The sequence below is a fragment of the Pteropus alecto genome, unplaced genomic scaffold (genome assembly GCF_000325575.1).
Source record: "Pteropus alecto unplaced genomic scaffold, ASM32557v1 scaffold170, whole genome shotgun sequence".
Taxonomy (NCBI): domain Eukaryota; kingdom Metazoa; phylum Chordata; class Mammalia; order Chiroptera; family Pteropodidae; genus Pteropus; species Pteropus alecto.
Genome location: NW_006429634.1, coordinates 2,282,423 through 2,298,897, shown reverse-complemented (window position 1 = coordinate 2,298,897; position 16,475 = coordinate 2,282,423). Strand labels below are relative to the sequence as shown.

Sequence of the window (16,475 nt, the reverse complement as noted above, 5' to 3'; positions counted from 1 at the left end):
TGGAAGAGGAGGCATGCCTCCGCCTTTATTTGCTCAAGGTCAACAGATACCCCATTCACATGGCTACACTAAGCGAAGAACAAGATTATTCTCGCTCAGGGTAGGGAGTTTGGACTACGTAGTCTCCAGGGTCCTGATCAATCCTTGCAGCTAAGATCTGAACCATCACGCGTGCTGTTTCTTAACCCAGCGCACTAGTCTGTGAGCCCCACAAAGGCAGGAACTCTTCATCCTCGGGAGTTAGCACAGCCTGGCAAATAAGGTGTGCTTAGTAAATACTCAGCCCTTCTTTGAAGTCAGGACACTAGAATTTTAGTTTTAGCTCCAGTTCTGCCACAAGCTTCCACTTTTGTCACTACAATTATTTCTGGCAGAGTAGCTAGAGCTTTTAAAATAAATCTTATAAATCACTCCTGGCTTGCTGTATTTAGAATGAAATCCAATTTCTTACATACAAAAAAGCCTACATTACATTATCTGGCTGGCCTCATTTTGTATTACTTGCCCTCTGTTAATATATTCTGACCTTTTTGTTCCTCGAGGTCACAGATGGATACATGGTCCCCCCTTATCGGATTTTCACCTTCCTGGTTTCAGTTACTTGCTGCCAACCACAGTCCAAAAATAGTAAATGGAAAATTCCAGAAATGAGCAATTCGTAAGTTTTAAATTTCATGCCCAGGATGTGAATCATCCTTTTGTTCAGCATATCCACACTGTATATGCTACCTACCCAGTAGTCACTTAGTAGGTGTCTTGTTTATCATATTGACTATCAGGGTATTGCAATGCTTGTGTTCACACTATTTCACAAAGCATATGTCATTCACCCTACTTCATCTCATCATGTAGGCATTGCGTCATCTCATATCACAAGAAGGGTGAATACAGTACAAGATATTTTGAGATAGACCACGTTCACATAACTTTTATTACAGTATATTGTTAAAATTGTTCTATTTTATTACTATTGTTAATTTCTTACTATGCCTAGTTTATCAATTATTTATCATAGGTATGTATGTATATATAGGATTCAGTACAATCCATGGTTTCAGCCTCCACTAGGGGTCTTGGAACGTAACCTCCTCAGGTTAAGGAGGACTACTGTACTCTCTGTAGGGTCTTGGTACAGTTAATTGTCTTTAATACTCTTCTAGATCTTAATGAGGGGGAGGTGTTCTTTTTATTTCAGGTCTCAGCTCAGATGTCACTCAGATAGGAATATTGCACCCAATATAAAGTAGCCATCAGTCACACTTTCAGATACATCACTGGTTTATTTTCTTCATGCCACTCACCATCCAAAATTATACGGTCAGTCTCCCCACCTCACCCCCTGCCACATACACATATACCGTCTAACCTAAAATATATTAACTCTATGAAAACGGACTCTTGTCTGTCTTCACAGGTGTGATGATAGTGTCTACTATTGAATAGCACATAACAGGACTTTGATAAATAGATTCAATGAATCGAGTGAAAGAAGGTGAATTTGGACAAAGTTTGGAATCAGAGCATGCATTCAATATCATAGTTATTATTTCCTACACTCTTTGATCATCCTTTCTAGTTTGGTATCTGAGGCGGCAAGGGTTGCACATAAAAATTCAGTATGTCTCAACTTACGGGGCTCTTTTATTTCTGGTTACTTTCCCCCTTCCCTTTGTCTCCCTCTCTATCTCCAGCTGATGATGAAGAAGGAAGAGGAGAATGAGGGAAAAGGGGAGGAAGGGGAAAAGGAACAGCGGAAATCATCCTTCAATACAGTTTTATACCAACTATTTTAGAATAAATTCTTTAAATTGGTGATATCCAATGTTGAAGAAGTACACTCAAACTGCAAGTGAAAATAAGTGAATGTATCTAGCACTTTTGAAACAATTACTCGGTGTAAAATACACACTTCATTTCATTTGGTGAAATGAAACCCTATGGGATGGGAACTACTATCCCATCTTGGGACTTGGGGTTTGCCACTGTTTCTTCCTATTTTGTGCATCAAGAAATAGAAGCTTAAAGAGTTTGACCATGGAAACAATGTTGACACAACTGCTTTTTTTAAAGCAATGAGACAAATGATGTACCAAAACTCTATATAACATTTATATCCTTTGACCCAATTATGCCGATCTTGTGAATTTGTTTTCTGGATTAACTTAAGAGAAGAAAAGAGCTAACTTCACAAAGACTTTCGCCATAGCATAATCTTAGTGAAAAAGTAGAACAACTTAGATGTCAAGTAACAACAGAATTTATAGAACATCAATGTGATAGAGTATCATATGACTATTGAAAGAATAATTATGAAGAGTTTAAATATGGGAAAATGGTTTATGGTATATTAAAACTCAGACTATGAAAATACAATATGATAACCATTAAAATAAATAAATTGGAATGAGAACCATAGGGAATAACTCCAAAATGAAAATAGTAGTGTTCAGAATATGACATTACAGGAGGGTTTTTTTCTTCTTTTTAAAGTATTTGCTTTAATGTGATTACACTGTTTTTACTTTTAAAAAAATCCATGATAATAGGAAAGAATGCTGAATTAGCCATATATGTGTTCTGCTAAACAAAAACTCAATTAAACCAGTGAACTTAAGTTACTATATTGATCAATATAAGGCATCTGAGGATATCAAACAAACTTGAGAAATCCATTTTTAGAACTGGTTTAGTGAATTTATCAGCAATTTTGAAGACTCCTAGTTGATGTCCAGTGGGGAATGTGTTCTAACGTTTTTCCACGTCATGTCCCACCTTCACGCCCAAGCTCTAAGTTAGCAACTTTGATCAGTCTAGTTTAGACATCAGTGATTTTATAGTTCTGACTTTTGGTCTTGTTCTTGGATGCAACGTGTCTCTTTCAGAGAAGTCACATTTATGTATCCAGCTTCGGAATTCTGTGAACACGAAACAGACTCAAGGGACTTGGGATTTGCCACTGTTTCTTCTGACTTAGATTCTTGAGTTTCTTGAAGACTTCCAACTGACTCTACCAAACCTGTTCCTGAAAAACTAAGAAAGGCCATGTGTGAGGACTTTGTGTGGATAGGGTCTCTTGGCAGCACTTTGGGGTTACAAGGATAAGACTTAAATAGAATCTCAGTTTTGACAATGGTCAAACACAAAGACAACCAAACAAAAATTACCTTAAACTTATGTTTATGGATTATCTTCTACCTTAAGTCAGAATTCTTTTATGTGTGTGGGTGAAGCAGTGGTGAGGAGAGAAGGAATTGGAAAGTTTAAATACTAAATATAGAGAAAATTACCCCCACTTTCTGTACTTTCTCAAACTAGGAACTCAGGACTGGTTAGGCAGTCATAACTCTCAGGCATATAGATGATTGTCTCAACTTTACTAACCTGGAGTTTGGGAGGGGCAAGATTTTATTCAATACTTCGAATTCAGAGATTCCACTAATTATTGTTTCCTAAAAGGAAAGAAAGCATGCATTTAAAAATTTATTGATAAACCATATGATTCTAGAACTATGCTTTATATTTTTTGGTTAAAAACGTAACCCCCTCACCTCATGTCTGTTAGAAGGACTACTGTCTAAAAGACAAGAGGTAATAAATGGTAGAGAAAAGGGGACCCTTGTGCACTGTTGGTGGGAATGTAAATTAGTGCAGACACTATATAAAACAGTATGGAGGTGCCTCAGGAAATTAAAACTAGAACTACCATATGATCTAGCAATTTTGTTATCTGAAAGAAACAAAATCACTGTCCTGAAGACATATCTGCACCCCATGTTCATCACAGCATTGTTTACAATAGCCAAGACATGAAAGCAACCTAAGCATCTATTGATGGATGAATGGATAAAGAAATTGTTACACACACACACACACACACTGGAGTATTATTCAGCCATAAAACAGAAGGAAACATGTGACAACATGGATGGATCTTGAGGGCATTATGCTAAGTGAAATAACTCAGAAAAAGACAAATAACATGATCTTACTTATATGTGGAATCTAAAAAACCAAACTCACAGAAACAGAGATCAGATTTGTGGTTGCTAGAGGTGGGGGTAGAGTAGAGCAATTAGGTGTGGGTGGTCAAAAATTCAAACTTCCAGTTATAAGATAAATTCTGGAGATGTACAGCACAGTGACTACAGTGCTAATAGTGTTAATAATACAATACTGTATATTCAAAAGTTGCTAAGAGAGTAGATCTTAAAAGTTTTAATGACAAAGAAAACATTATAAATATGTGAGGTGATGAATATTAACTAATCTTATTGTGGTAATCATTTTGCAATATATACATATATCAAATCATGTTGTACACGTTAAACTTACACAATGTTATATGTCAATTATATCTCAATAAAACTAAAAAAATGATGTAACCCCTAATACCTACAAAATATTTGGCAATTATAAATGTCATACTTTTTATAATAGTGCTTTCACTGCTAGCCTGCTTTTTAGATCTGCTTTTCTACATGAATTGTCTCATATTAGGTAAGTTTTTACTTAATATTCTGGTAAACATTTTCTGCCCCTTTAAATCATAAAAAGCACCTGTTTTGAACTCTATGACTATAAACCCCAAATACTCTTTCTAAGAAAAACATAGACTAATGCAGACCAAATTTTATATGTATTTGGTTCCCCTGAATTTGGATCTCAGTTTAATCTTTGAAGAGGCTCAAGGTGATGCTATGTAAGATAGTATGGAGCAGAGAGCAGAGAGGGGAACCAATAAGGGATGAAATCAGTAAGACAGACAGAGAGGCCTGGTCATAGAGAATATGAAGACCATGTCAGAAAATTTGAGTTTCATCCTGAAGACTGTGGGAAGTCATTGCGTGGTTTTGAGTCAAATGCTCACGTTTTATTTTCTGGCTATAGACTATAAACACTGTAGGAATAGAAAAGACAAAAGCCAGAAACATGGAAGAGGGGAGGTGGGATGCATCTTTCCAAGTAAGGAAAATACATAATACAGAGGGATAGAACTTTAGAGACTTTGGAAAAACTGTGAATAGATTAGTTTCATTTGATCAGGCTTGTTTGTTGTCAGAAAGGTATTTGAAAAATGGAAATTTCCTATGTGGCTTCAGTTCTTCTGACTTAGACCGACAACCCCAGAAGCCTTCCCTAACCTCCCCTGAACAGGTTTAGATACCACCCCTCTTGCTTCCACAGCATTCTGGGCCTATTGCTGTTGTAGAACTTATCACAATGTAAGGTAGTTGCCAGTTATGTGACTGTCACTCTCACTGGGCCTGAGTTCTTTGAGGATAGACTCTGTATCTTGTTCATTATTATATCTAAACCATATGGATATATGGTTTGATATATATGAGGGCCAGCACACTACATATGCCCAATAAATATTTGTTGAATGAATGAACTTTATCTTATAGACAAAAGAAGACAGAAAATCTTTGAGATGAAATACTACGAAATCAAGTAGCACTTCATGAACATTAGTCTAGAAGCATGGGCAGGATAGATTACAAGAGGAAGAAAGACTGAAAGGAGATGAGTTAACAAGTTGTTGCCGTAACCCAGGAGCTAAGTGCTTGGGATACAAGACAGACAGAGTTCCTGCTCTCATGAAGTCTATAATCCAGTAGAGAAGAAAGAATTATAATACAGGAAGCAATGTCTATTATGAGGCTAAGTCCCTGGTTATTCCAACGCCCCTGAAAGAGAAGCAGTAGACTCGGGATATTAATAGATAGCAACTAAGAACAAAGGACCAGAAAGACTTGGTTTCAGTCCTTGCTCTTCTACTTATTAGCTATGTACTTGGACAATGATGTCACTTCACCTCTCTAGATCTCAGTCTCTTCAGCTATGAAAATAGGAATGACAGACTTATCATGAAAGATTGCTTTGTGTATTAAATGGGATAAATAAAATGCTTAGCACAGTACCATATAGTAAGCACTCCACAAATGTCAAACTCTCACTATTTTAGCCCAAGGCATTGCAAGGAAGGAACAAACCTAGGGTATGTCTAATCTCAGGGATCTATATACTGATCTATTTGCAGTATGTGATAATCAGTAAGAATCAAGAGATTTGGGAGAAGTAAGAGGCAGCTGTGTGACCTCAGATATACCATTTAACCTCTCCAGGTTTTATCTCCTTCTGTATAAAGTAAGGGAATTGAACTAGAAGATTCTTAAGATTCTAAGTTTAAAAACAAAATTTAAATTGTTTATTCCAATAGGTATCAAGATGTTATAAGTTGCTACTTTGTCACACATGGAATATTGAGCTTGATCTACTATAGTCTTGACCCATGTGACATTTCTTATCCTGATTTGAGGATAATTTTGTGGATCTTTTTTAAAAAATTAAATTTATTGGAGTAAATTATATAAATTTCATGTGTATAGCATTGTAATACTACATCTATATACTCAATTGTGTACTCACCATGCGAAGTCTTGTTTCCTTCTATTACACTATATCTGACCCTGTTTACCCTCTGTGTCCTCCAACCCACCCCATGCCCCCTATGGTAACCGCCATTCTGTTCTCTGTAACTACTGGCTTATTTTTTGTTTGTTTTGTTTATTCCTTTGTAATGTTGTGGATCTTAAAGCTATTGGTCCTTGTATATATTCTATTAAGGTTTTTAACTCAGAACTTACAATACTATATTTATAAATGTATGTCTGTCTTTCTCTACTAGACTGAGAGCCTGTGAAAACAGGATCTGTCTTCATATTCTTAGGATGTAAAATTGTTCCTGGAATTGATAAATGTTTGTTGAATGAATAAGTAAAAAAGTAAATGACAAGACAATTGAGAACTGTTGTAACTCAATCGAAGACAAAAACTACTGAAAATTAAGCCATGTAATCTAGCAGTTATGCTTTTGACAAATTCTGTAAAACTTCGTACATGGCTTGGAAATAATCACCTTTCTGAAAGCAAACAAGATACAGGTCTTATGCTCATAGCAATAGTACCCAACAAACAGGTTCTATGTGAAGTATCTTGGAAAGAAACATCTAGCATGTGGTACAAGCCAGGGAAGAAGGCAAGCAGCCTCTGTCCTGGATTTAAAACACAACTCTGCTCACTGAAGTCCCTCTTTGCTCACTCGCTTACCAACTAGACTCCGGACCTTGTCTGAACCTATACTATTATATTACCACATTTCTCTGGACTTCGCTACTAGTCTAATTGGATTTTGTAGCATAATTGCTTTTCTCTGACTCAGATGTTGTCTCTAGGCTTGACTTCTTGCTAGACCAGCCTAACTTCACTTTACCTCTTTGAACCTCAGATTTGCTCATCTCTCAGATGGGGCTGAAACAAGACATGGCAAACAGGGTTGTTGAGAATGAGGCATACATATGAAAACATTTAACATTCATTCAGTCTCAAACATTAATGGAGCACCTCTCTATAGATATAATGACATACAAGATACAGTTCTTGCCCTCCAAGATCTCACCGCTGAGTTGATAAGATAGAGACATGAAAGGCAAATTGCTTTGGGGTCACATAGCAGAGAGTGTTTAATAAAAGGTGACCCAATAAAGAGCAAAGCTGGCCAAGAGCAGACTCAAGGTCTGCAGCCCTAGTGTGAAGTCAATGAGCCTCCTTGCCACAGTCCACCATGAGGCCAAGTGCAACCTACAGCTATATGAAGATGATGAAGGGAAGTGTGAATACAGCAACTTTAGCAACCTAAACTTCACATTAAAATTCTGACAGGGAGCACACATCTTACCTCTCCTCTGCGAATCTGGATGTTATTTATAATGCGCTTTAAGACACCAACCTGCTGTGTGAGCCGGAGACTGTTTTCTTGTAATCGCTTATTTTCCTTATCCAGGAAAAACACTCTAAGGATGGAATAAACCAGAGGCATAACTAGAAATTTCTTCATCGTTACTAAAAACTCAAAACTATGTCCCACTTCCCACGAGCTCTGGGTCTTAGCCCTTGTCCAGATTTTAGAACTAACTTTGGCAGATCAATTTGCGTGATATTTGAAGACCAAGTAAAAATTAATAAGCTTCTGGCCTGTACACAGTCATTAAATACATACTGAGAGCAGAGACATACTATGCACAAAACTATGAAAGGCACTAGTTCTAGCCCTTGAGACACTTATGGAAGGATATGATCCTATTTAGGAATGGGACTGTGAAAAGACACTCTGCATCCCTTCAAATACTACAGCTACATAGCCTGCATCTGGTTCTGATCTCTTAGGTCATCCTATACTTTAGTAGTTGCAGCAGCAACGGCAGCAATCATTTACTGAGTACTCACCATGTACTTAGGCACTGTAACCTATCCGCATGGTAAACACCTCAAACTATTAGCTCATTTAATCCTCACAACAACCCCATGAAATAGATATTGCTATGAAGCCTATTTTACAGGTAAGGGAACTAAAGCTCAGAGAGTGGAAAGTAAGAAGATAAAACCAGAAAGTTGTAGAGCTGGGATGCCAACTCAGATCTTTCAGACTTCTAAGCCTTAGGTCCTAACCACTATACCAGGCCCACTCTCCAAGTCCATGGTTTATATGGGACACGTGACAGTATGATAGATTCGGTCAGAGATTTATGTTTGGGTTCTGGTTCTGCCACTTACTAGCTGTGTGATCCTTGTCAGATTACTAAATCTGAACCTTAGTTCTTCATCTGTAAAATGAGGAAACATCCTGTAGAAGAAACTTACTCTAAAGAAAATGTCCAAGTCTAATCCAGGTGACCAGAGTATGACTTCAGGAGGGCAAGATGGGGACATTTTGAAGGTTAAGGCAAGGGAAATGAGTCAATCGTGTTGGGATGTCAGAAGCAGTGACATAGTTTGAGAAGGGCAATGGATTACATAGAATATATAAAAGGGTTGCCACATAGTAAAAGATAATAGACTCTCCAGGCCTGCTTGAGGGAGCGTGTACCCAAAGCAGTGGAAAGGAGAGTTCAAGTCTACACTGCTGTGGGGTCTGGGGCCTGGCTGCTGAGGTTCGCTGCTGCTCTGCCACTGACTAGGCTGCCTGAGTTCCCTAACCAATCTGGACCTTTGCTTCACACCCATAAAATAAGGCTGTAATAGTATCTCCTCCCTGGGATTGGTGTGAAGATTAAATATATATATATATTTAATTATATTAATTGTATTAATTATATAATTAATTATATATGTAAAGAGAGCTTAGAACAGTGCCTAGTATACAGTAAATGCTCAAAAATAATGTAAATCATAATAGGTATTATTGATGATACTATCTGTTAAGATCAACCCACTCTCTTTGCTCTAATTCTGTGTTCCAAGAAAACTTTTGATTGTAATTAAATTTCTTATAGAGGAGAGAATGCTTGGACTGGCTGATATGTTAATTTTTTTTTTGCTCAGTATATTTCTCATTACAAATGAATACATTGGTATCCTGTGGGTTTGTTAATTTAACTCACTAGTATGATCCTGATTCTCTTGGTCTATCTTGGTTCCACATGTATCAGAGGATAAAAACAAGTTTTAACACACACAAAGTGATAGGCCAGAATGAGCACAGCCGGGTCCTCAAGGAGACAATGCCGCTGTGAAAGAGCCTACTTGGATGGCCAGCCTGCCTTCTCCATAATTTTTTTCTCTTTAATTTCATAACTCCTGCCACTTGTATGAACTACTGAAAACAGCAGATGGCAGAGCAAGAGTTTTAAGACAGGCTGCAAACTCGAAGGATAGTTTCTTGAACCATCTTTTTGTTGAAGAAGAAACTTCCTTATTTGGAGTTCACTGGCAATTCTGGCAGGATCACACCTACCTGTGCTGGACTGAAGATATCATGCATTTGTTGTCATGGATTAATTCTTCTTGCTCTGTGACCTGCTCCAGAAGTTTCCTTTTTTCTTGGAGCAGGATATCATTTTGGGTAATGACCTGGTCCTGCAGTGCCTTCTCCTAGGATAAAAATAATTTAAAAAGCCCCCTATTTACCACAGCAGGAGAAATGATAAATTTTAAGAGCATCAGCGTGTTTAAAACTCTGATAACAAATTTTCCTTATTTACTTTTTCTCTCCTGTCTTCTAGGTTGTTTTCACCTGTTTGCTGAAATTGTCAGCTAGACTGTTCTATATATTTTGGTTATTTATGTCATGTATTTTGTTTGGATATTTATTCATTCTTTAGGGTTAACATTTAAACATACCTGAGTGCTCAACTTCTAATAAGATCCCAATGATCCCATCTGTATTCTAACTCCACAAGTCTTAACTCACTACCAAATACAGCTGAATTCTCTGAAGCTCCAGACTGAAAAAATTTTGCATATAATATGTTACCATCTGCTTTGTAGTTATATAGTCATTTTTAAGGCAAAGAAAGGAAGATGGGGAATTCAGCCACCTCACTTGGCAACTGGTGTCAGGATCTCAGTTGGCTTAGCAAGTCAAGCATGTCAGACAGATACTGAGAACATTCTTGTATTGATGATAATAAAATGGTTTCTAGCTGGACACCATGTTTCATTTTCTACCAATGATTTCCTCTGAAAGCGATAGCTAGAGAAGTTATAACTAAAATGATGGAGTGTATTTTGTGAAAAAACACTAATATTCTTATATTGACTCAGTAGATATTAGTAAATATCATGGTTGTTGAGGAGTTTAGAAGCCCAAAAGCGTAGAGCAGGCAAGTGCTTTCCCCTCTTTGTATTTGTTCCTCACCTGCCAATGGTGGGAGTAAGTAGGGGTGGGAGAAGGGTAACGACTTCTGGCAGAGGGGCGAATCAAAGATTAAGAGGGACGACTTCCTTCCTTCCTTCCTTCCTTCCTTCCTTCCTTCCTTCCTTCCTTCCTTCCTTCCTTCCTTCCTTATAGACCACAAAAGGAACAGTTATTACAGTATGAGAGCTGAAACGAGAAGACCTTATTGGGCCTCAGCCCATCAGGAGACTCAAATTTTTAACTGCTCTACACGTGACTGCAAATGACTGTGAACATATTGCAAGTATTGATTTGGGGGGATTACAAATAAATTTTAGCAAGCAGGGAAATTTGCAAACAATGAATCCATGAGTGAATAATTAGGATTTATTGTATGTATAAATTATTCTTATCCCTCCCTCCCTCTCTCCCTCTCTTTCTCCCTCCCTCCCTCCTTCCTTCCTTCCTTTAAAGTAATATACTAATATAGAGCATTCAGAAAAGATTTTCCATATACGTGGAATCTTAAAACAACAACAACAAAAAAACCAGACTCATAGATACAAAGAACAGATTGGTGGTTGCCAGAGGCAAGGGGTGGGGGATGGGCAAAGTAGGTCAAAGGTACATAGGTTCAGTTATAAAATAAAGAAGTCATGGGGATGTAACATACAGTATGGTAACTACAGTTAATACTATATTTTATATTTGAAAGTTGTTAAGAGAGAAGATCTTAAAAGTTCTCATCAAGAGAAAAAAATTTGTAATAATGTATGGTGTTGGATGTTAACTAGACTTATTGTGGGGACCATTTTGCAATATATACAAATATAGAATCGTTATATTGTACACCTGCAATTAATATAATGTTATACGTCAGTTATATCTCAAAAAAAGAAAAGATTGTCTATCAAAGAGTTATAAGGAAGATTACGTTATGTTATGAAACAAACCATTCCAGATTTTAAAGTTATTCATCTAGGACCCTTCAACATTAAATGGAAGTCTCCTATTTATGGTAAGGATTGAGGCGAGAAAAAGCAATCCCACAAAAAATACTCTACGCAGTTGTAATTGGGTTAGAAAGGAGACTGAATGGGACAACCTACTGACACCCTGTCTTTTGGAAACATATTTCTTTGAACCAAAAAATCAGGACACCTGCTCTAATAATAGGATAATATACTTGGGGAAATCTGGTTTGGAAGGTCACACCTAACAACAGTCAGAGGACTCAACTGGTTCACTATATATAGAGAAGGCTGAAGAATGAAGCCAAAAAAAGTGGCATTATTTTCTGGACACTTGGTGCTTAGAAAGTGAGCCCAGCCATTTTATGCTCAGGGCTTTGATCTATTGGACCTAAAATAAGTAACATCTGGACCACCAGGTTTGTAATACTGTGGCATTAAAAGATATTATGTGGATGGGTCTTCTCTAGGCTAAGTATTTCCAATTCTTGTAACAATTTCTCTTGTGCTGTACCCACCAATTAACATGCTTCTAAGAAATTTTACATTAAAAAGAAGTAACAGCTACGAAAATTTATATGTGCCATGTATCACTTTAGGCATTTCATGTTTTAATCCTCACAAAAGCTTGGTGAGGTAGGGATTTATTTCCTTTATTTCATGGATGAGAAAAACGATACACAGGGATCTATGCAAGGTCACAGAACTATTAAGTGGCAGGGCTAGACTTTGCATCCAAGTCTATCTAAGACCAAAGCCCACAGCACACTTGGAGAAAAAGGTCCAATTACTCTTTCTTAGCCTCGGCTTATTTGCTATCACCAGTATCTTTAATGGAGATCTGTGGTCCTTTGGGCAGATGTATTCACTGTGTAGGGCTTCCATAGGGAATTATCACAATTCAGTAGGATTAAAACAACGGGAATCTATTTTCTCACAGTTCTGAAGGCTAGAAATCTAAAATCAGAATTTTGGCAGGGTTGTTCATTCTGGAGGGAGAATCTGTTCTATGCCTGTCTCCTAGCTGGTGGCTGCTAGCAGTCCTTGGTGTTCCTTGGCTTGTACCTTCATCACTCCAGTCTCTGCCACCACCATCACATGACCTTCTTCCCTTGTGTATGTCTCTGTGTGTGTGTCTTCTCCTCTTCTTATAAGGACACTAGTCATATTGAATTTGGGGTTCACTAAATTATATGTAGTCTAGGGACTCTTTCTTTTTTCTTTCAAAAAGATTTTTTTAAAATATAGCTTACATACAATATTGTATTAGTTTCAGGTGTACACCATAGTTATTCAACATTTATGTACCTAAAGAAATGATCACTGTAAGTCTAGTAACCATCTGACACCATATAATGTTATTATAATGTTATTGACTACATTCTCTATGCTGTACATTACATCCACATGACTCATTTATTTTATAACTGAAAATTTGAACCTCTTATTCTCTTCACCTTCCCCCGACTTTTAAAAAATTTTTTCAGTTACAGTTGATATTCAATATTATTTTATATTAGTTTCAGGTGCACAGCATAGTGGTTAGACATTTATGTAATTTATGAAGTGATCCCCCTGACTAGTCTAGTACTCACCTGGCACTACATTTTGTAGCCTCAGGCAGCGGTCTCTAACCTTTTTGGCATCAGGGACCGATGCTCCTATGAGAATCTAATGCCTGATGATTTGAGGTGGAGCTGAAGCAGTGACGTGAGCACTGGGGAGCGGCTGCAAGTACAGATGAAGCTCGCTTGCTCACCCACTGCTCACCTCCTGCTGTGTGGCCCAGTTCCTAACAGGCCACAGACTGGTATCGGTCTGTGGCCTGGAGGTTGGGGACCCCTGGTCTAGGGATTCTTAATCTGGAGTCCCATACTAGCCCATGGAATAACTGAAATTACATAAATTGTTTTGGTATCCATGGCACAGAGTGAAAGTACAATAAAAATTTGTTGGGTGTAGAAATGAGCACTTTAGGAGTGAGGACAGTTTTTTCAAAATTCTGAGTTAGGCTAGGAATCTCAAGAAGGGAAAACATTACCGGCCAAGTCAGTTGCTCTCCATTTTGAATTTATGTAGTTTAATGATCTTGAGAACATTCTGCTTTGGATTCCACTCATCTGTCCCATGTCCTCCCTATTCACATACCAATAAGGCACGAGGACAATAAGACAAACATCGAGAAACCATGGATATTTAGAAATAAGCATGAAGTACTAATTGAGAATTGATAAAGGGGCAGAGATCACCTATTTTTACTGCCATTTAAAACTGACAGAAATTTGAGGTAAAATGAGGATTGTAGAACAAGGGTCCCCACTGTACCAGTCCATGGCCTGTTAGGAACAGGGCCACACAGCAGGAGGTGAGCGGTAGGAGAGCAGCGAAGCTTCATCTATGTTTGCAGCCACTCCCCAGCCCTAGCCTTACTGCCTCAGCTCCACCTCAGATCATCAGGCATTAGATTCTCATAGGAGCACTGGTCCCTGGTGCCAAAAGTTTACAGACCACTGCTATAAAAAGTAGGAATGAGTTACTGAGGGTGTTCTGGAAGTCTGCTGAAGGATGTTTAGGAAAAGATATTTTCATTTGAAGGCAAGACACTAATCATAAGCTGGCAGTGCAGAATATTTTCAGTGTCCAATTTGGTTTAGCATCACTATGAATCTTACATCCTTTTTGGCAGGGCTTAAACAATGACTCACATGGAAAGAGGTGAAAAGAAATGAAAACATGGGCCATAAAGAGGCCACAGATAATTTAATAAATGAGTGGGCTTTCTCTAAATGACCAACCACTAGCATTATCAGTAAGCTTTTCACCTTTTTTCCCCCTCACCTTTGCCACTTCTTGTTGCAGTAATCCAGCTTCATTTTCAAGTTGTTTAATTCTCTTATCTCGTAGCTCTACTTCATGAACTAAATGATCCTTGACTCTTCGAAGCTTGGCTTTGTAATGATAATGTTTCTCATTATAGTTTCTATAAAAGTAAATTTAAATACAGGTACACTTGAATGCAGTGACATTTATTTTGCCTCCTCAATATGCACCTTTCTTAGGTTCCTCCTTCCTGCTTTGTCAAGGCCTGGCACCTTGCTTGTCCTGCCTCACATCTGCAAGGGAATGGACCAGGGATAACCTCCTAGAGAATACCAGCTTTACTCTTCCCCATAGACTCAAGTCTCTGGCTTATCTTGGTCTTGAGCTGATGGCTATCGCATAGCTTTAGTAACCAAGTTTAATTTAAGAAACTCCTTGACTGATCCCCAACATCTAAATTCTGAATCTTGTTCCACTGATTCAGTAATTAATTTAAAATTTTCTAGTTTCTTGGCTATACCCTGGTCAGTGATATACCTTGTCTATTTTCCAGATAACTTGGTCTGCTCTCAGTCTTTGCCTTGAGTGAGGACTTCTAAATGCCAATTCTACAATGGTCTCTGCTCAAGACTCTTACTCTCATTCTGACATAAATCTGACTTACCACCAATAAGCACATGAAAAGATATTTAACATTATTATCTATTAAGGAAATGCAAATGAAAACTACGATGAGATGCAACTTTACATCCACTAGAATGGCTAAAATCAAAAATAAAGATAACAATAAGTGCTGACAAGGTTGTGGAGAAATTGGAACTCTCATATACTGCTGGTAGGAATGGTGCAGCCTCTTTGGAAAAAGCCTGGCAGTTCCTCAGAAGGTTATACTTAGACCCATATGACCCAGCAATTCCACTCCTAAGAATACACTCAAGAGAAATAAAAATATATGTCTACACAAAAAATTGTACATGAATGTTCATAGTAGCGCTATTTGCAATAGCCAAAAGGTAGAAACATCCCAAATTTCTATCAACTGATGAATAGATATACAAAATGTGGTATATATATACAAATGAAGTTTTGACACATGCTAAATTACAGAAAATTTGGAAAAAAGATCCAACTCTCAATATAATCAGTGTTATAATATTGTATTTCCTTCTAGTCTTTTTATAAGTATCTTTTGTTTAAAACTTGATTATATTAAAATATTTTATGCATTTGTTGATTATATCATAATTGTTTCCCTATGCTGTTATCTAGTCTTCACAGCCACCATCTTCTAGAGTTGTAATATGTTCCATCAAATAAATGTATTATACTTGACCTAACTAGCTCCTATCGCTAGATAATAAAGCTTCTGTCTGTATTGTTATAATGGCTTGAAGAATGTGTTGATGCAGTACAGCTGGTGAGGGCTTAGAGCCTTCCCTTGCCATTGCTGGCTGGATTTTTGGCACACCTATCCATCCGATCAGAAGTTCTGTTGGTCAACTTGCCCAGAGAACATGTGGACTTTCTAAGTTTATTTTTGGCTTTGTTAACTACTAGCACTATGAAGCAGCACAATACTGATGTTCTAAAATTTAGGGACAGCTTTTTTATTATGTTTAAGTAAAACCAGATGGTCTTTCTATTGTTTTTACTTCAAAGAGGCAAGGAATTTGTTCCTCTGGAAGAGTGGTTGGGAAAACATGGAAAAAATAAGCATTGTCTGTAAAGGTCAGCTCTGGGATCAGGGGAGTGAAAATGAAAATGAACCTAGAGTTTTGACTGTTTCTTCCATTTTCTTTCCTAAAGCTATAGTTTTCAATCTTGCATGCACATCAGAATCACATGGGTAAGCTTTTGGCAGAATATTGATTCTCCAAGCCCTATCTCAAAGATTCTGATTTAATTAATCTATATTGGGGTCCAGGCATGTACACCTAGTGTTAGGATACACTGTCCTAAAGGCTGTGGACAAATAACATGCAAAATATTCTGCCTCACTAGCCATCAAA

General features: G+C 37.6%; 1 protein-coding gene across 17 annotated transcripts in view; it reads right to left on the bottom strand.

Moving 5' to 3' along the window:
- Positions 1-1,260: 1,260 nt before the first annotated feature.
- The window catches only part of CCDC30 (coiled-coil domain containing 30), a 101,910-nt gene continuing 86,695 nt past the window's right edge, over positions 1,261-16,475 (bottom strand). For 16 of the 17 annotated variants that reach the window (XM_025050898.1, XM_025050991.1, XM_025051041.1 and 13 more), the window contains 5 exons: positions 14,485-14,626; positions 9,794-9,930; positions 7,739-7,853; positions 3,382-3,449; positions 1,261-3,030 (listed from right to left, as the gene is read on the bottom strand). In XM_025050898.1, the coding sequence (XP_024906666.1) occupies positions 2,832-3,030; positions 3,382-3,449; positions 7,739-7,853; positions 9,794-9,930; positions 14,485-14,626 (661 nt within the window). In that variant the 3' untranslated portion in view covers positions 1,261-2,831. The remainder of the gene's footprint in view (positions 3,031-3,381; positions 3,450-7,738; positions 7,854-9,793; positions 9,931-14,484; positions 14,627-16,475) is intronic. The other variant, XM_025050921.1, reaches the window with a different exon arrangement.